At 35.3% G+C, this 20,203-nt stretch overlaps 3 protein-coding genes across 4 annotated transcripts; 1 reads left to right on the top strand and 2 right to left on the bottom strand.

The window, feature by feature from the left end:
• The first annotated feature begins 864 nt into the window (after positions 1 to 864).
• Positions 865 to 2,254, top strand: LOC111437107. Of its 2 annotated transcripts, XM_023074942.1 has the most exons (2): positions 1,086 to 1,173; positions 1,331 to 2,254. In XM_023074942.1, exons 1-2 carry the CDS (start codon positions 1,128 to 1,130, stop codon positions 1,582 to 1,584), a joined length of 300 nt encoding a protein of 99 aa, XP_022930710.1. In that variant the 5' UTR covers positions 1,086 to 1,127; the 3' UTR covers positions 1,585 to 2,254. The 2 variants fall into 2 exon arrangements, with proteins under 2 accessions (XP_022930709.1, XP_022930710.1); XM_023074941.1 differs by having other exon boundaries at positions 865 to 2,254.
• A 56-nt stretch (positions 2,255 to 2,310) lies between these two features.
• On the bottom strand, positions 2,311 to 3,231 carry LOC111437106. Its single transcript, XM_023074940.1, has one exon. The coding sequence runs from the start codon at positions 3,142 to 3,144 to the stop codon at positions 2,449 to 2,451; it is 696 nt and encodes a 231-aa protein (XP_022930708.1). The 5' UTR covers positions 3,145 to 3,231; the 3' UTR covers positions 2,311 to 2,448.
• A 1,016-nt stretch (positions 3,232 to 4,247) lies between these two features.
• LOC111437105 (two pore calcium channel protein 1A-like) lies at positions 4,248 to 20,040 on the bottom strand. The gene is made up of 23 exons (XM_023074939.1): positions 19,797 to 20,040; positions 18,695 to 18,838; positions 18,493 to 18,600; positions 17,682 to 17,777; positions 16,887 to 17,017; positions 16,201 to 16,261; positions 15,861 to 16,027; positions 14,967 to 15,072; positions 14,444 to 14,521; positions 13,855 to 13,916; positions 12,612 to 12,684; positions 10,288 to 10,353; positions 10,043 to 10,186; positions 9,632 to 9,689; positions 9,268 to 9,375; positions 9,084 to 9,147; positions 8,725 to 8,893; positions 8,231 to 8,295; positions 7,918 to 8,008; positions 6,872 to 6,958; positions 5,847 to 5,924; positions 4,665 to 4,702; positions 4,248 to 4,565 (listed from the first exon to the last, which is right to left on the bottom strand). The coding sequence occupies exons 1-23, from the start codon at positions 19,935 to 19,937 to the stop codon at positions 4,484 to 4,486; spliced, it is 2,217 nt and encodes a 738-aa protein (XP_022930707.1). The 5' UTR covers positions 19,938 to 20,040; the 3' UTR covers positions 4,248 to 4,483.
• Positions 20,041 to 20,203: the final 163 nt, after the last annotated feature.

Genomic DNA, 20,203 nt, shown 5'->3' with positions numbered 1-20,203 from the left:
TTTTTCTTCTTTAAATGATTCTCCATTTTTTATATTTGTTTTTCATATTGTTTCCCTTTATGATTTTTTAGCTCATTATTTTATTTTTATCTATAATAAATAAAAAAAATAAATGTATTATATTTTACGTTGTTGAGTGGTTTCTTAAGAAATGTAGGTTTATTTACACAAAAACGAGAATTTCATTTTGACCTTAAGAAAATAAATTTTTAAGACTCAAACTAATGGAGATCAAACCAAAACCATAAAATTAACACGACCATGTCTATTCGTAGAATCACGATGTTCTATCATTCCCAAGTTTTGGTCAAACTTATCCTCAATTTCTCTGTCGGACCAAAAGAAAAAAAACTTGGATTAGGAGATAAAAAAAAAAACATCAAAATCTTCTTCTTTAACATGCTTACAATGATCGAACAAATATTCTCTTTAATGAAGAGCACCCACAATTCTTTTAAGATTCTTTTCTTGTTCCTATTAATGATTTTTTTAGAAGAATATATAATTCGATGACTCAGATTACTCAACCCAAACCATAAACGCTAGGTGGGGTTAGATTTTTTTTCTCATTTTTCAATCTGGGTCGGATTGAATTTTTGAAAGACCGAAAATTTGGATCGATTCGCTGGTTGACACACCGACCAACTTGACAATAGAGTTACAACTCAATCCAACCCGATCCGACCAACCCCAAACCAGGCTATTACATAAAATTTTAATTATTAGTCTAATGTGAGTTTAAAAAACTAGCAAAAAGCTGAACGGATAGCCCAACCCAAACTGTCATTAAGGGGACGGGGCAGTCCCTTTGGGTTACTATGTTCATACGGTTCATTCATCCATTTGTTGGCGCGTGTTGAACACGTTCGACCAGAAACCCTTTGGATTGGTCCACAGAGTCAGTTTGGCACACAGGTGAGGAGGTGAGCGTGAAGGTTTTTGAGCTTCTTTTGCTTCTTTGTTTAAGCTTCACCACTGGGCGTGCTGCTTTCTTAACGCCGAAAGAGGAAGGGAAAGGGAAACTCTCCATCAAAGGAGAAAGCTCTGAAAATCACAGAAGATTAACAGATTTGGAAACCGGGAATGGCAGACAATAAGGAAGAAGACCCAGAAACAATCGCTCCTCAATGGTACTCTTTGATTATGAGAGTGATGAGCAAAAGAAGAACATGGGTATGTCTTTTTGTTCTGGTTTATGCCCTTCTTTTGTCTTCTTCCTGGAATTTCCTTGCTTCTATACTCTCTTGGTACAAATCCCAAGTGGAAGTTTCTTCTTCTTCTTCTTCATTTGGGTGGCCTGCGATTTATGCTTCTCTGCTTCTTGGGGCAGTTTTTGGGGTTCTTTCCATGGTGGCTGCACTGGCTGTCATGGTGCCGGCCACCCTTGTAACTTGGATCACCATTGTTGTGCTGCTTTACTTCTTTGGGAAGCCTAAGAGGGCGTTGGTGGTGGAGGGGAGGAAGATTACTAAGGAGATTTTTGGGGTTGTGGCTAAGATTTTGTTGAAGGAAGGGAATTTAGTGGCTGCTGTTTGTGCTGTTTTGGGGTACTTTGCTTTGTTTAGGAAGAGTAATGAGAGTTAGAGGCTAATTTTGGTGGGATTGAGGGAGGATTTTGGGGGTTTTGATCAAATGGGTATCTCAGATTTGTGGTGATTTTGGTGTTGTTTGTTCATACTTGTAGGTGAAGCGCAATGCCTGGTGTTAATGGTTTAGATCTTTCTTGTAACTTTAGGGTTTATGGGTTCATATGGATCATTGCTTTCTCTCCAGAAATGCTTCATAAACTTGGGATTTACAGATCTCTTTTCTTTGCTAATGGATGGAATACAGGGAGTTTATACTGATTCATGTAATGAAATGGTCGATTTTAGAACATGGGTTGTCTGGGATTTGTTCATAATGATATCACTCAAACTGTTTGATTCAAAGATATGATGGATCTGTTGTCATGGAGCAAACTTGGCTTGAAGAACAAGATAAGAACAGTTCTTTCTTTGTTTTGAAAGAAAATGATCTTCTTTGAACTGTTTTGGAAGAACACGAACTTGTTTATCCGTCTTAAGAACAGTTTTTTTCTTTGTTTTTGTAAAGAAATTCAGCTCAGAAAGGCTTACAAAAATAGCTTGCTGATAGTCTGGGTTTGAACATGTTGATGTATCATTGCGGCATTCTATCAAACACCTTGTATGCAGAAAGTTGAGTTCTTCACAAAGGGTTCTTTCTCAATGTTCATCCCCAAAAGTTCTGATAATTTGTGTTTGTATTGGTGTTCTTCCTTCATCTTAGATTGAATGCTTAAGATCGACCTTAACAATGGCAGAATCCACATTCCATTTTCATATTTTCAGTCAGAAACCAACATTACAGATCTTGGCCCAGTTTTGAAGAACAAAAACTGAAAAAGAAAAGCATTAGAAACTAATAGTCTATACTAAGATTCCGAAGTCAATTTGATCTACGCTTATTAGCTAATCTGGGAGAAGTTCTAATGGCAGAAATTGAATCATTTTCCAGTTTTTTAACACTACTCTTCCCCTTTGTACTTTGATCGTTAATCTCCTCAACAATCTTCATTACAGATTCATCGATCCCATTGACTTCCAAATTTCGATCCCTCGAACCTTTCAACTGGTTCTTCTTCCCCTCCACCGCGACTCGATCGAAATCATCTCCCAGCTTCTTCACCAATCTCCTCTTCACAACCCTAATTTCTTCCTTGTGCTCACCAACATCATCATCCTCAGCGTCAAACAATGGCATCAATCGCCGTCTCTTCGTTGCAATTGGCACTGGCGGTGGTGATACTGATTTCGACTTTTTCGACTTTTTCGACCGGCGATCGGCATCATCTCTGAGATCTGAGTCGGATCTCTCAGGCGTCTCTACTTTCTTCTTCTTAGCAATCTTCTCACGCTCATTTCGAAGCTTGTTGATATTGCCTTCGATTCGACCCTGAAGTCTCAGGCGATTGAAGCTGAGACCTCCCATTGACCAGTGAGCCTCGTTCGCCCATGAGAGAAGCGGATCGAGGACCGGCGTGGGTGGATCTACACGCTCATCGTTGAACTTGACGTCGGTGTAGTAGCGGGGACGGGGGAGACTGCTGCCGTAGAACTTGCCGGGTCCGAGAGGAACAACCATGGCAGAGAATTGAATGAAAAATCAAGAGAAAAATTAGGGTAATTCAGAGGAATTGTAGAGAAAATCGAATTGGAAATGGATGATACTTGCAGAGATGTCTTAGGGTTTATATAAAGAGAAAGGGAAATGGCGGGAAGAGCTGATTTTGGCGCTAAGGTTGTGGCGCCAGTTTTTGGAATGTCTTTGCTTCGCTTTTGGCAACTTATTCACTGATTCAATGATTCAACAAAATATTATATTCAACAATAATATAAATTGGCATTTTTTTTTAACCTTTTACTTTGGGTTTGTCGTAATAGTTTTATTGTTGAATTATATAATTAAATAAATATTGAGGTTATTGAATTAGGGTTAGATTAGACATTTTTTTAATAATTTATTTCAAGACGATTGAATTTGATAATTTAATTCAAGACATTGACCCTAAACTCTAAATTCTAAACTCTAAACCCTAAATCTAAATTCTAAACCCTAAATTTTTAAAACTCTAAATTCTAAACCCTAAATCTATTTTAAAGTGACTATATCGTGGTAGCCTCATTAAATAATTTGTTTGTGATTTTGTTCTTTAGAATTCTATTCTAACTTTAACGACCCAAGCCCACTTAGAAGATATTATTCTCTCTCGATTTTCTTTTTTGGGCTTCTTAGGGAGAGATTTTAAATATTACAATAAATGATTCGTTTCCTTCTCCAACTAATGTACAATTTCACAATCCATCCCTTGAGGGCTCAACATTCTCATTTGCACACCGCCAGATGTATAGTTTTAATACTTTTATAATAGCTCAAGTCCACTGCTAACATATATTACCCGCTTTGACCAAAGAAAGCAATATCTATTAGCAGTGGACTAACTAAGGTCATTACAAATAGTATAAGAGTCAATCACCAATAGGTTGAAGAGGGGAATGAGCTTTGACCAAAGAAAGCAATATCTATTAGCAATGGATTAACTAGGTCATTACAAATGATATAAGAGCCAATCACCAAAAGGTTGGAGAGGGGAATGAAACATACTTATAAGAGTGTGAAAACCTTTCTCTAACAAACATATTTGACACCAGATAAATACACAAAATAAATTAATTGCTCGAATCATATTGCAGAGGTCCAAGTTGAATTATCTTAAAAATGTGTTCATATAATGCACGAAATAGACAACCACGAACCAAGCTGCTCGATGGAATAATTACGCACTTCAAGTCGCATTATTTAAAGATTGGACAACAAAGTCCACTTCTTGATGGAAAACAAATGAGATACAAAATACAACACTAATCACATTCACATTCTTACTGTTACGTTTAAAAGACATCCAATAACACACTAAGTTACACTAATCGGAATCCTTTCCATCCAATTCTGCACTCAACATATGATGGAGAAGAATGTCAACTTTGCGGCTCCTAGTTTTTGTGCTGAAACAAACAAACCACAAAAATTTGTCATGTCAACTTTTCAAGACAACCGGAGAGGATAGATGCATAATGCATATTAAAGCTAGTTAATTTACGTACCCGACGAAACGTCGACGATCCTTTCTACTATCTGCGTCCTGAAACAGAAGAAAATATTTCGATTCATGAGCACAGTTGGTTGGAGTTACATATTGTTCACCGGTACTAAATTCTCAAGTCCGTTACTCTCCCCCAAAAAATGAAAAGATAAAAATGAGAAGACATGGAACTTTGGTAGTTATAAACAGAAGGCAGCTGAACAAACGGTATAACAATGTGGCGTAATAAGTCCTCTAAATACAAAGAAAGTAAGAAAAGTCGACGTTGTTCATAACAAGCAGCAAATTGCAAAAAGCTCAGCTACAGGCAACTTAAATCATGGGGCATTGACGGTCATGCTCGTCCAGGACGTGTTGTTTGTGGCTGCATGTCCATGCCATGCCGAACCCTTTATTTAATTCCAAGTTGTGTTACCTTACTAATGTATTTTATGTTTGTATGACTACTCGACGAAATCATGACTAGGCTTGCCAGACCTAAATCGCCTCAAAATGTACTATAGAGGGGTGTGACTAGTTGTCGAACTCCTCCCCTGATTTTGTATAACCATTTGGAGAAATCACTTCTAGGCTTGTCAGACCTGAATCGCCTCAAAATGTACTATAGGGGAATGCGACTAGTTGTCAAATTCTCCGTACCTGGAAAGTTATATGCTATATAAGCCGTTGTGTTGCCTTTAGCTTATAGTTTCTCATTCTTACTTTCAAAACTCCCTTTCAAAAATCTCTCTCCCCCGTTTTCTAAAACCTTCTTCTCAAACGTGACTAGAGGCTTGAGCATACGTTGCCCGGCCGTAGGTGATGCGAATACAAGTTGACTTGACTCACTTGGCGTTGAGAGTGAGTGTCACAATCGCAAAGTCCGCTGCCAAAAAAAGTGCGATTGTGCACCATACAGTCTGTCGGTATAATGATAGTTATACTCAACTAGCAGAATTATAATGATTGGCAGTCACGTGGCATGACCAGATCATCAACAAGTTATTCTCGGATAGCAAAACAGAAATAAATTCTCATCCAGAGAAAAAGAGGACAGCGTACATCTCTAAATTCACATATTTAGACTTGATATATGTGTTTCACTGGCATACTTCTTTTTTCAATAATTGTAAGAATTAATATAAATCAATAATTTGCAGCAGTTTATAATATCCATCCTTCTCAAGGATCAGAAGATACTGACCTGTTCCTGTTCTTCGCCATTTTCTGAAGATTCAATATCCAGTTCAGCAAAGAAAGCCTCCAAGACAAAAGCTACAACCTGAATCATATCACAATATTTTAAGTACTTTTAGTTTTAACTTCGCTATATCAAATACAATATGCTTACAAGCATGCATTCACAATAGAGGAAATATTGGCGGTGGGTGCATTAAACCGTTGGTGAGTACCAAGTAAAGAGGGTAATTTTGAATTTCCTCCTTAGAGAAGAAAAGAAAAAGTAACATTGACGAGTAACACGAACCCTCAATTCATTTCCAGTTCAATATTAACATTTCTTTTTAACAATATTATCTGTGTCGAGAATTGTTGGGAGGGAATCTCACATTGGCTAATTTAAGAAATGATCATGGGTTTATAAGTAAGGAATACATCTCCATTGGAACGAGGCTTTTTGGGAAAACCAAAAGTAAAGCCATAATAGCTTATGCTCAAAGTGGACAATATCATATTATTGTGGAGAGTCGTGATTCCTAACAATCTGCTCATTCAGTATTTATAAAGGTATTTTTAAGGTTCCCCTTACGACATACTGATGAACGGAAGAAGAACTTTGATCTCAGGAAGAACCTTTCCCTAAGGCCACACGGACACTCCAAGCTCATTAGAGGGCTGGTAATCTCTCCTCTCCCTCACAAGCAAGCAACTAGACAAAAAGCATAAAGAAAAATAAAGCTGGCCTTCCCCCTCACACAACTTCTCCGAACATTCCTCAGTTGGTCGGTCCCCCATATCGACATACCTAACGTCCAACTAACTTGTCGATGCTGTAATCCCTTTCTTATCCCATCTCTCATAACAAATGGTAATAGTATTGTGTTAACTAAGAAAACAATCTAGCATGTAATGCCTGGTGTAATCAGATTCCATTTATTCATTATGCAGCATTTCTCAACCAGGAAATCCATTTATTTGAAGGCCATCATCATAGTAAAGATGTAAACGACGAGGTAAAGTCATTGTATAAAAATGCGAAAGCAAACTTACCAAATTCAAGAGCAGCAAAACGGTTATTAGGTAGAAACTGATGAAATAAACGTGGCTCCAAATACTTCCTGTTAACTCCTTGTAGCTCTACGAAGACAAATATTAAATTCAGTAACAAATTCCAGAAATGGTAAAGAAAAGTTATAGTAATGAGGGAAAATCAAAATAATTACTTGAAACACAAGAATGAGGCATACAGTGGAATCCAACTTATGAGGCCGGAGTACATATAAGCAATACTTCGTAGCCACATGGATAATCTTATTAGCATAAAGTAGCTAATCTAATCATGAAGGTAGAAAATAATACAGGAATCTTAAAAGCCAAAGAAATTAGGACAAGGATAATGAAACTAGAATAAACGGAAGTTTGAAGCATCTGATTTTTCTTTAGGAAAAAGTTAGTATGATATTACATTACCCTCCTCTCATCAGAATTTTTGTACCATGATTGAGCTTAATTTCTTTTAGTTTTTCTTTTCCTTCGTATTAAATTAAATACCAAAACCACTCGGACATTCAATGTGAGATCCCACATCGGATGGAGAGGGGAACGAAACATTCCTAATAAAAATGTGGAAATCTCTCCCTAGCAGACACGTTTTAAAACTTTGAGGGGAAGCCCGAAAAGGAAAGCCCAAAGAGGACAATATCTGCTAGCGGTGGGTTTGGGCGGTTAGAAATGGTATCAGAGATAGACACCAGGCGGTGTACCAACGAGGACTCTGGGCCCTAAGGGGGGTGGATTGTGAGATCCCACATTGGTTGGAGAAGGGAACGAAACATTCCTTATAAAGGTGTGGAAACCTTTCCCTAGCAGACGTGTTTTAAAACTTTGAGGGGAAGCCCGAAAGGGAAAACACAAAGAGATTAATGTTCAGAGAAATAACAAATGAAATTCGATAGCCATGCTAATCATCTAACGATTTCTTCTTTCACTTTTAGATGGCACATAACCCTACTCCAAAAGAGAACACCACAGATATATCGCTTTAGGCTGAGGAGTAGAAGCACAAAGAAAAGGGAACTGATAATAAAAGAAGGTACCTGCATCCAGTCTTGCCAGTTTCCCATAACTAGCAAATTGAACAGTGTCACCATGCCATTAGGATAGTCGTTGAAATTGAAAAGTAGGTAGCTGACTCAGTCAAGGAAGTTCTAAACAGAAAAAGTCCTTCACAAGGACAAACTCGAAAAAAAATTAAACTGGTTTTCAATAAATTTTCTAAGCATGTTCCTGCAGCCACAATGAATTCCTACTTAAAACCCAACAAAAATGGGAATCCAGTACCAAGGTCTTTAGAAGTATGACTAGCCAAAATTAAAAAAAATAATAATAAAAATAAACATCTTAGGATACTCATCATCATCCAGATCAGTCTTAGACAAAGCAGGATTTCCAGCGTTAACAAGTCCTCCAAAGACCTAAGAAATGATTGAGATAAAAAGCGAGGGTATTAGTGAAGATAAAGCAAAAGGAGGAAAGATACGTAACCACATGATATTACAATGACCGGAAAAATATGCACTGCAAATTGTTCAAAATCTAAACAATTTGAACTATCAACCAACATAAAAAAGATATAATTACAAGAAAACAAAATCATTCCTGAGAACTAATTGTAAATCATTTACAAGTAAAAAATATAATCATACAAATCTGGTAACATGATACAAAACTTAGGATTAAAGTTTATAATCATCAAAACTAACAAGGACCTAAATTAGTCAGTTTAGATGTTGCAACAAGATGCAATTTAAAACAAACGGAAAAGGCTAATGAAAGTGTATCGCATAAGATTTATATCATTCTTCTATTATCATTAATGGTTCATATAGATTAACATATTTTACCTGCACACCAAGAGTGCAATAAAGGCAGAGGACACAGAAAATAGTTCCTAGATATGGCATCAAGCTAGGGATGAGAGTTAAAAAGGTAGCAAGAAATGCTCGATATTGCCGGACATGCATTAGGAGCCTTATCAGGCGTAACATTCTTGCTATCAGAAGGTAGCGAATCCTGTTATCAAAGAAGAGAAAAACCATGAATGTTTATTATAGCGAGATTAAAAAAGAACTACATACTATACTTGATTTGGAGCCATCAATTTTTTCACTCATTCCGTAAGGAAATTAGACAGCAAGAGAATATATGTACGGAAAAATAGATAATATTTTGGTTGAAATAGGATGGACAAAATTACTCTTACCATTCTCCATTTGAAAGAAAAGTTAGTCCACTAGGTGCCACAAAAGTCATGGTTTCTCCAATCACTGTCAAAATAAAAGTAATACAAAAATGATCCATAATAAAGTATTAGCAGAAAGAAGAAATAAAAATTCGACCGACCCCCATCCCTCTCTCACGCACACATGAAGGTTTACGGTACTTGCCTATAATCCATGTGACAAGGAAATCAAACTGATTTTGGCCATCTCTCCAATAATTCATAAATCCAAACGCGTAGATTTTTAGAGCCATTTCAACCACATATATCCAACCTGTAGGCAAAAAATAAGAAAGAAAGTTGCCCAAAATAAGAAAAGATACCATAGTAATAATCACTCACATAAATGCTTTTACATCAAATGCCATACTTATGGTGACACTAAAAAGGGGAAGAATGCCTCCAAATCAAACTACTCAAGAAAAGAATTTGCAACGCAATGAACTGATATTTATAACAGACAACTAAAATAATTTTTTGTGGTTTATTTGGAAGGAAATAAAATAATATATCCCTTATCAAAACCTTACCAAATACAAACTCGAGTTCTTGCCATGCTTTCTGTCCAACATTATTTTCTATATCGAGCTGAAACATTTATATCAGAAGTTAAATACCTTGTAAGCTGCAATAAATCTTTATTGAACCAAAAATTAGACGTAAAAAATAATTAATTGAATGGAGCTGCTATTGATTATTTCGATAGACTTGTATCAGAATCCAAAAATTAATTGCATAAATAAAGAAAGCTGAAGCTGGAAGTCAATTTATATAATTTAGACAAAACCTGTTAATCAAATCCTCCATTGTAAAAGAGCAACGTAAATTACAAGGGATAATAAATTCTATGTTTGGAAGATTAAAAAAAAGTGTCATTCATCATATCATGCCAAGAGAAGTTAATTACACAAATAAAATTATTATTTAAGCTTCAGACTTACTGTTGTTTCAATAATAACAGCAACCAGGTTCAGTATGAGGATAAAGGATATAGCATATCCAAATGAGGGGCTCCGCACAAATGCTTTCAACTTTTTTGAAGAAACTGAATTGTAGATCGAAGGATACGCTTCAAACACTGAAGGCTGCACTCATAACAGTTCAGATAAGAAAATTAGGCCCTTATTCCTTCTGTTCACTCTTCAGTAGTTTCTTAAAATTCTTGGGTAAAACTATAAAGACTTACAATGTCCTCCTTCTGAAACTTCAAGGCTATAGCATTGCAAAGATCAGCAAACTCATTCATATTGATCTACATATGAGAAAGGAGTCCAAATAGAATTGAGGAAAAGAAAGAAAATTCATTATAATTCAAAATTATGTTACTCTATGCATGGCTGAAGATATAATCGATCAGTATGTTTATCACAATCACAAACTGAAGTTGCAATCAAACCTCAGGAATTAACCATTATTAGGGAGCCTTTTTGTAAGCTCCTTTCAGGGCAGGGGTTTGCTATAATTAAAACTTATTGTTCTCAATGGTCTTCCTCATTTTTTGTATTTACCTTTGGGAAAATTATCCTTTTGGTCGCTACATTTTTATTCATTGGTCACTTTGATCCGACAGTTTTTAAAACATGCACTTTTAGTCCCTAAATTTTGTGAACTAGATATAAAAGGCCCCTCTTCCAACAAGACCGTTGAACTCAACAAAATGCCAATCAACTTTTTGTTTGGATAGTTATGTTAGTAGTGGGACCTTTTAAACCTATTTCACAAAACTCATGGATGTTTTAAAATATTTTTCACCATAAGAACTAAATCATTACAAACTTTAAATTACGAGAACTAAATTGTTACATACTAAAGTTTAGAGGCCAAATTGTTACAAAAATGAAAGCATGAGGACTAAATTGTTACAAAAATGAAAGCATGAGGACTAAATTGTGACAAAATAAAGTATACGGACTAAATTATTATTCCCACGAGAGTTCAAAGACCAAAAGTATTTTTTAACCAAAATTTAAATTTCATTCAAGGTTGAGAATGTTTGCTTAATCTACCACACCTAAATGGTGTGAAAGTTATCTACTTATAATCAAATAAATTACAAGGATATGGAAAGAGTAATAAATGAAAATAATAATAAATGGAAAGATACCTATGATAAGAAGGCAAATATTTATAATAAAATATAAAATATGATATATATGGTAAACTATAATTTAGTACTAAATATCCTTAGCACCCCCCGCAAGCTGAGCATCGGATTTGAACGAGCGTAAAGCTTGGATCTGAAAATTCAAAGAGAGGTCGAGAAATACTTTTTGTGAAGATGTCGACAACCTAGTTCGGAGGAAGCGTAGAGAAACACTTTCTTGGCCATCGAAAACTGCAGAGGGATCGTTGCTCAGCGACGATGCTGCCTTGGCTTCGGCAAGAACATGTCTAACCCATTAAGAGGGATCGTCGCTAAGCAACGATGCTGCCTTGGCTCCAATGAGAATATATTTAACCCAAGAAGTAGAAGGGGAAACCTAGAGCAATGGACAAAGACAATGTTGAAGCCAGAAGAGTCGCCACATTGGGTGAAGGAGCCAATTTTGGCGAGAAGGGTGGCGGCAACTTGGTTGGCGAAGAGGCCAGTGCGGCGCCCAGATTCCAAAGGTAAATCTCTGCAGAAGGTCGATGGGCTTATCGAGATTCCATATATTTCCGAAGAGAACGCTGATGAGAATCCTGAGATTAGGGTTTCTATGAAGGAGGAAGGGTTGATTGGGAAGAAAATTAAAGGGGCTATGTTGGCTCAAGGGAAACCAATTGTGTTGGAGAAGGTGAGGTTGTATGTACAGAGTATGGCGAAGATGATTTGGAGGTCAAAAGGGTGGAGCCAAAGAGTAATCAACTGGCTCCGCTTGCAGCAGCCATGAAGACTGCCCTTGCGGCGTCAAAGCCAGCAGTGGTGGTGGAGAAGAACAGTAGAGGATTCAGAAGCCATTGAAAAGAAAGAATCAGGGTTGCTAAATCGAGAGAGCTCTGATACCATGAGAATATTTGCTTAATCCACCACACCTAAATGGTGTGAAAGTTATCTATTTATAATCAAATAAATTACAAGGATAGGAAAAGAGTAATAAATGGAAAGATACCTATAATAAGAAGGCAATAATAAAATATAAAATATGATATATATGGTAAACTATAATTTAGTACTAAATATTCTTAACAAACGTTGTGCACCAAAACATTTTCACAAATTCAAGTAAATAATGTGGCTTAAAGTTATAACTATCATTCTCATGAAAGTACCAAACTAAATCGTTACAAAATAAAGTGATTAAATTATTGCTTCAAAGAAAGTTCATAGGCCAAAAGCTGTTTTTTAACCAAAATTTGAAATGCATTTAAGGTCCAGTGCTAGCACATTTTCACAAATTCAAGTAACTAATGTGGCTTAAAATTATAACTACCGTCTTCATCTAATGCTAGCTAGGTTATAACTTCAGTCAAGAACAAGAATTCTAACAATTTATTCACGTTTTAAACAGACTCGAGGAACTAATGTACCTTAAAATCACGACTGTCATCCAGCTCATCAAATATTAACTCATAATCATCCCTTGATATCTTTGGCAAAGTCCTGAGGACAAATGTAACAATCTTAATAATGTAAGACTAATCAACAAGCTATAACAAAAACTAAGATGTCTCCTAAACCAAGCAAACTTCAAAATTGAAATTTTCATTTTTCCAGTAATCGTGGAGGACAGAAATGTTTGTTCTTTAAAGAAAAATCATCAAAGTTAATGTCACATAGTCATCAATTCCAGGAGGGGGAATTACGAAAGGAATAAGGTAGTCACTTCAGCATCACCTACCATTCTAGCTCCTCAAGGGTCCATATTGTTTTCTTTTACTGACTTTATCTTTATGAAATTAAATCATTTATAACGTGAACTATGACATCAAATTAAAAGATAGAGCACTTAATAAAGTGAACTATGACATCAAATTAAAAGATAGAGCACTTAAAATAGTGAAGCTTTTTCGATATATTCACACTGTGGAAGAGTTGGTGGTCACCCATGAACCGATGTGACCTTCCCTTCCCTTATTTAAGGAGGTAAAGCTGGTTGGCTGTTCACGGACTAGCCGTACCTACACTGTTCGAGTCCGCTTATCTCCAACTCGTGAACTTAGCCCATTTTCTTTGTATAAGTTGTCTATATTAGAAATTTTAATATCTTCTTTTGATAGAAAACTAAACTCTTTATAGATTCTAGAATGAATAATAGAATCAAAACTATGACATGAGATCACCATTTTGTCAGTTAATTTTAATATTTTTTGGTAACGGACTTGGGATAAAATGCAGTCGATGAGGGTATAATTGAAACTAATAAAATATTAGGGGCCAAATTGAAAAAACACCTAAACACTGGGGATTAAACATATATTTAGACTGTGAAAGATAAAACTCTGTACTTTATGCCTTTGTATTCAGAGTCTAATTCCATGTGGAATCTTCTTCGAAAATAAGATGTTACCCCCAATTCTCAGCAGGTATGATCGTGCAATGTGATCGTATAAAGAAAGAAAAAAAAATTCAGCAGGTTTTAGATCATTAAATGAAAAGAAAAACCAACAGAAGAATTATAAAAAATAAAAAATAAATATAAATAAAAATAAAAATCACTATAAAGTATTATTAGTTTTTCATCAGGCACTTTTGTAACTATTCCTGACTTTGCTGTAACAACTTCAGAAACAAGCAAGCTAAACCTATAGAGAGGTAGATAAGGTATAAAACCTGTATCTGTTAAGTTCTTCAAGAAGTATAAGGCACTGCTGTTTATTGATAAACCCAACGTTCTGCAAAGACATGAGAAGGTAATCAACATGAAGAATCTTCATCATGAAACTTATGAAGAAAACATGATATTGGAAAGTAACGTGGACCATATTTACCACGTTATTATAGTTCCTTTCTAAATTTGATTTTTTTTTTCACTCCCCTTGAGAGTTGGCATCTTTTAAGCATTAGTCTCTTTCATTTCTTCAATGAAAAGCTTTGTTTCTTGTTAAAAAAAAACTATGAATAATAATAGCTATGTTCACTTGCCAAAACTGATACTCTCATTTAACAGTCATTTATATGTAGTTACGAGCTCGACGCATCTCAATCCAGCTTATTAAAAACAGTCTTTCTTTATCTTAATATATATATTTTTTAATTTACTAAGAGAAACTTTCTAGATTAGAATGAATTTCTAGTACACAAACAAGAAGAAACAGGAAGATATAAACTAAACAACTGGAACAAAATTAATAGGATCTATGTGACACCCCGTTAAACCATTGGAAATGCGAGCTAGATGAAAGGTGGCCACCATACTTACATCAGTATCCATAAGACTAAATGCTTTGGCCAATATACTTTTCCTCAAGCGGTCCATCTCAGAAATTTGTTTAGCCAGCTAGATAAAAAAATAAGAAAAACGTGAGTCTTTAGGCCTTATAAAAAAGTTAAATTATAAAAATGCCACTTAACTTTAGAGAATGTTTCAACTGTCCTTAGACTTAACTTAGAGAATGTTTCATTTTTACCTTTTAACGAAGAAAACTCTTCAAGTGTATTGTTTGGAACACATTTCAAAGTTCAAAGGTAAAAATGAAACGTTTCAAAATTTATGAGCATAATTGAAACCTACTCCAAAGTTCAAGGGTATTTGATATAATTTAACCTATTTATAAATAAAGTAAGCAAATCAATATTTGTTGATGAACTATGGATGAAGCAAGTATCTGGGGAGAGAGAAGAAAAAACAGCCTATGGATGAAGCAATAAACGGGCAGACAAAAAGAACACTAAAGCCATAGATAACTACTTGAACTGGCAGTGCATGGTGAAATAGCATTTACCTGACTCTTAAAGCTATCGTATACAACAGCAAGAATCAAGTTTGTAACGAAGTAAACTCCCAACAGCACGTACAGAACAAAAAACAAGCAATACCAACGAGATGCCCTGTAAAAGACAATATAAGTCAATGTAATGCTTATTATAGAATGTTGGAGCAACGTTTTTTATGATACATTGTTCAATTAATAACTTCAACAATCATTGGTATAATTCTTTTGCATTTGGCAGCAATAATGACAATGATACTTCATACCACACGAAAATTAATCATGTAACCTCCAGAATATGATTCAACATCTCAAGGTCATGAATTCTATCAAAATCAAGTAATTCTATCTCTAGAACAAGTATGGTAAACTTGTGGTCTTGCGCAATTTTAGGGATCAAATTGAATGTTCAAATGATTAGATACCACTCGAATATCACAAACTTTATGAACAAAAACCCAGATCTCAAGTCTTAATGGGCTTCCCGGACCAAAACATGCTTTAGTAGTATATGCTCCATCAACGTTCTCCTCCCAACCAGTACAAAATGCAGGAATGGGATAGTGATTAAAAAGAGAGAATAATTTTCCATTACACAAGATCTCAACACAAAACTAGGATATCCTTCCACAAAGCTCTTTTTAGTGCCTGCTTGCTGCCTCGCAGAACATAGTATCCTAAACTTGTATCTTGGATTATATAGCAGTATGACAAGTTAATAACCATTTTCAAAATTTACAATCTTGAAAAGAGCTTATCAATACACTTTGAAGGGAATGAGGAAGAAAAAGAATACTGGTCAAACAAGTAGATATGTATATATATATATATACACACACACACACATATGTATATGTATATCAATAAAAGCCCTGAACAGTGTATCATTCTAAATTACCCACTTACTTGTAGGCAGGTATCCAAACATTTGGATTATTAGATGTTGTGAACAAAATAAACATTTGATATAATGTGGCTCCAAAAGAAGTAAATAATAATTTCCCCTGCTGTGTATCCTCAAAAATAACGTATGCCAACCAGCTGGAAAACAGAAGAAACAAAAACCATAGAGCCTGCCAGAAAAGTGGCAATAAAGTAGTAAGAGTTGGTATAATAATTAACATAATACTATGTTAGACTCACAGTTCTTAACATTTTGAGTAAAAGAGAAATAAAAGATGTCATGTAGGTATATTATAAATTCTACAGAAACAGAATATTTATTATGCCAAATTTATCTACGAACCAAGACATTCAAGTATGTGCCAAGCATTCCAGCTAGAATGATGATGCTCTCCCGTAGATGCCTAAGAACCAAATGAAATGGGTAAATTTGTTGTTCAAAAGTAAATAACTATACATAAATAGGATCAACTCCCACCAATAAGAAACAAGTATCAAACATCAAGGGAAGAGGTAAGTCCACGTCAGATAGATACTACATCTGAATTTTCATCAGCAATTAATAAAGATAAAATATTAGAACCCAATCAAAACTAAAATTTTTCCCATTAATACATATTCTCAAGCCTACTGAGAGTAATTTTGATGGTGATTTCAAATATCAAGAGATCAAACAACTACAAAAATTAATATTACACAGAAATTTTATCTTTAAATGAAATGTATGAAGCTCCTTTCTTTTCAATCTCCTCAGCACATCCGACACTGTTAAGTGCTTATTTACACCTTGTATAATTACCTGGCAATTAATATGAACTAACCAGTCCATGTTAACACACTAAAAACAGCTATCCTGAAACAATCAATTGTCAGAAGTACATGTAAACTCGTTTCTAGGAACTAAATTACTTGTTGATATAAGAGTAGATGCAACAAATTCCTTTGAATTGGATGCTACTAACATCTTCAAGTACATACGATGAAGTCACATAAAAAAACAAGCAAAATAAGAATCCTGTCAAGAAATACCTGATATTCATGATGAAAAAGACAACTCTAATATACGGTGCAACTCTGAATGGAAGATAATCAAAGGCCACTGGTGACAAATATAGGGTATAAATGAGAAAATCGGCCACCAAAATAATTAAGCATATGACCTGGAGAACGAGGAAGATTTAGAATTAATTTCTTAAAAAGCACAACATCATAGCCACGAGAACCCGATAGAGTAGTGGCAGTTCATAATGACTTGCATTTAGGAAAGAAATAAAGATACTGTACTTCTTCTATATTCAAATCAATACAAGGTCTTCTTACACAGAAGAACGATCATCTACCATTAAGGAAAGAATATTACAAATATAAATAATAAATATAGACCCATAAAACAAACCTAATAATGCAAAAGAATAAAGGAAATCCAACGATAATAAAATATGATAACCCACCATTTCATCTTTTCAGCAATGTAATTCTGAATGTTAAGTTCAATTTCAGCCTATCTAAATAATTCAGTTAAGACAATAAATGTTACATTTCTGATCAATCATTTTAGTCACTTCACAAACGTTTTGTCTTTTCTAAAAAACATTCATCTATGCATAATTGCCAAGCTCAAGTTCGATTCGGGTATAAGAAGACAATAATTTATGGGAACCCTTTTGAGATTAGACAGTAAGGGCATAAGGAAGTTGTCTGCAGGCTCAAATTACTCGGAACATTGAAAATTGAATGTTTTCCAACAACCAAGTATCAAGCCTTCCAGTTCGGTTAAATTACTTTGAGGATATCTATCAAACAAAAGAGACATTGAGCGAGTACCTTCAACTGGTTCAAGGGATTTTTCCAATAAAGCTGGGCTCCTTCAAACGAAATTGGGAAAAAAGTGTGTATCATGAGTATTATGAGAGTCACAGCCTGCATATTGCAAGTATAAATTCGATGAAACAGAAAGTGAGTAAAGTGAAAAGTGGGAGATTAAGAAGACTGAAAAACTGCACAAGATTGCGTTCCCTATGCATGGTGGTTCTTAGAGTTATAGATAATCTGAAAAATTAACATCTATCATCACCTGAAGAAGCTTTACACATTGAACTGTTTCTGAATATCGATTGAGCAAACCAAGAAATTTCATTGCCCGTTCAATTAAAACATGAAACTTTAAAAATAAAAAATAAAAAAAACTCAACATAACGGCTTTTGCTTGTAATGGAATTGAATATCACTTAGCTACTTATAGTATCGAAGGTCCTCTAAAAATATAACATTTTCAATGAGTGAGGTTCCGCCAACAGTAGAGCTTTACATTAAAGCATCTGGTTGACGAGCAAAGTAAACAGCATGAAGAATTTTTCTACACATTTATATTTGCTATTATAAAGCAGCACCTCATTCTTCTCCAATATCATAATTTAGTTTTTTCTTCGGCTTATGTGCAGTAGCGTTCATAGATACAACTCATAGTGGCAATTGCAAGGACGTGTAGGTATTGAAACTACTGAGAGAATGCAGTAATGTAATTCTACCACCACCTATCCCTACAAAACCATAACATGAGGAAGTCTAATTCGATTGGAGTAAAAGTAAGAAGATTAAAGAGAATAATATCTTAGTTTATTTAGATTATTCTTACCTCATATATAAGAGATTCAACAGCTGTTAAGTAAGGCAACTGCCCAAGAAAGAAATACTCTCTGTCGTTACAAGAATGCGTATCGTATTTGGAGCACCACAAGGGTTTCTGCAGATGTTTATGTATGTTAAAAAATGAATGAAAACTTCTTTTCACATCTGAAAGCAAAAGGAATGTTAAAAAAAAAAATGGAAGAACAAACCTCAAAGAAATTTAGGACTACCAGCGCAAAGAAATTTACAGACCAAATCAAATCAAATTTAATAAAAATGAAGTAGAGCTTTGCAGCACTCTGAAAGTTCGACTGATCAAGGATTTTCTCGGGTATACCAACGCCATCTTCAGCCTGCAAAATTCATTCTCCATCAGCAGTGACCAAATGTTCTGTCAGCCAAGGTTCAAAGTAAAACTATATCATTTTTCCCATCTCTGAAGGAATCCTTGATTCATAGATGAAGTTAATGGTTAGCAGTAATAGTGAGCTTAATTAATAAATATTTCACACAAAATTGTACCGTTTCAAGGCATAAAAATAGAGATGAGAACAAACACTAACAAATAAGAAGAACAGAGTCAGGGAAACTGTAAATGTAGGGGCAACATTTTAGAGAAACATTTATTTTGCTCTTTCCATTCTAGCATTTATCTGTCCTCGAAGAAATATAGTGAATTAATGAGTTGAAGGAATGCATATGTAGCCAAAAGCAGAAGATCTATTTCGGAGAAATCCTGGCATGTTTGACAAGAAAAATAAGTAGAGAATATACCTTCTGTTAAACTAACGAAATATAGAGATGCCAAATAGAAATTATACTCAGTTTTTCGAATAACGAAAAGTAAGACCGTCGATTCTCAGAGAGAAAAGTTAATAACGGGAATTGGAAACAGGATTGGAGCTCAGAGGGAGGGAGAGAGCATATCAAGGAATGCTGACTTTATATTCAAGCTAGAAAACAGGAAAACAAATCTTCAAAGAGTTCCAAAACAATCTCACCACTAAACCACTCCAGCACCAAGATCATAATGAAAATCACTCTGAACTAACTTCCAGGACACTGAGTCAAAATTCACAAAACCATATCTCAAAAGGAGAAGCTCAAGACTCAGATTCCATGAACCAGATGTCAAAAACAATCCAAAACAGATCCCAATCCATCACACTTCAAATAGCCAGCTATAGTCAAATTAACGAATCAAGGATCACATTATTCACTCAAATGACAAAAACCAGAACACATTTCCAACGCCAGTGAAAGAAAAAAAAAGAACACGAGCGAGAATCAAATATGGCAAAAGAGTCTAACCAGATCCACGAGTGCAGCAGCTCTTTGGTACGCAGAGCCATAAGCGATGGCGTCGGAGCGGCGCTTGAACTTCACATGAGGAATCTGACGTCGAGAGCTGGAGCTGCTGCTACTTTCTACACCGAGCAGAGATTCATCCATATTCTTCGAGGCACGTCGAAGACTTCACAACGAACTGACTGATCTCAGAGGGAAGAAAAGCGAGGCAAATTGGAAGTTGATCGGGGAGCTTCAAGTTGGCATTATTATATTAGAAACAAATTGGCTCCACTGAACTAGACATCGTTGAAACTTGGAATTTACGGGATTGCCATCCTACTGGAAGGATAGTGACATGGCAGGACAGGGTGGCATGCCACGTGTAATTGTGGATTGGGGACCGTTTAACTATGTAAGATATTTTGCTT

The sequence above is a fragment of the Cucurbita moschata genome, unplaced genomic scaffold, assembly GCF_002738365.1.
Source record: "Cucurbita moschata cultivar Rifu unplaced genomic scaffold, Cmos_1.0 Cmo_Scf00062, whole genome shotgun sequence".
NCBI classification, from domain to species: Eukaryota; Viridiplantae; Streptophyta; class Magnoliopsida; order Cucurbitales; family Cucurbitaceae; genus Cucurbita; species Cucurbita moschata.
The sequence above is the reverse complement of the archived record's forward strand: the minus strand, read 5'-3'. Positions and strand labels throughout refer to the sequence as shown.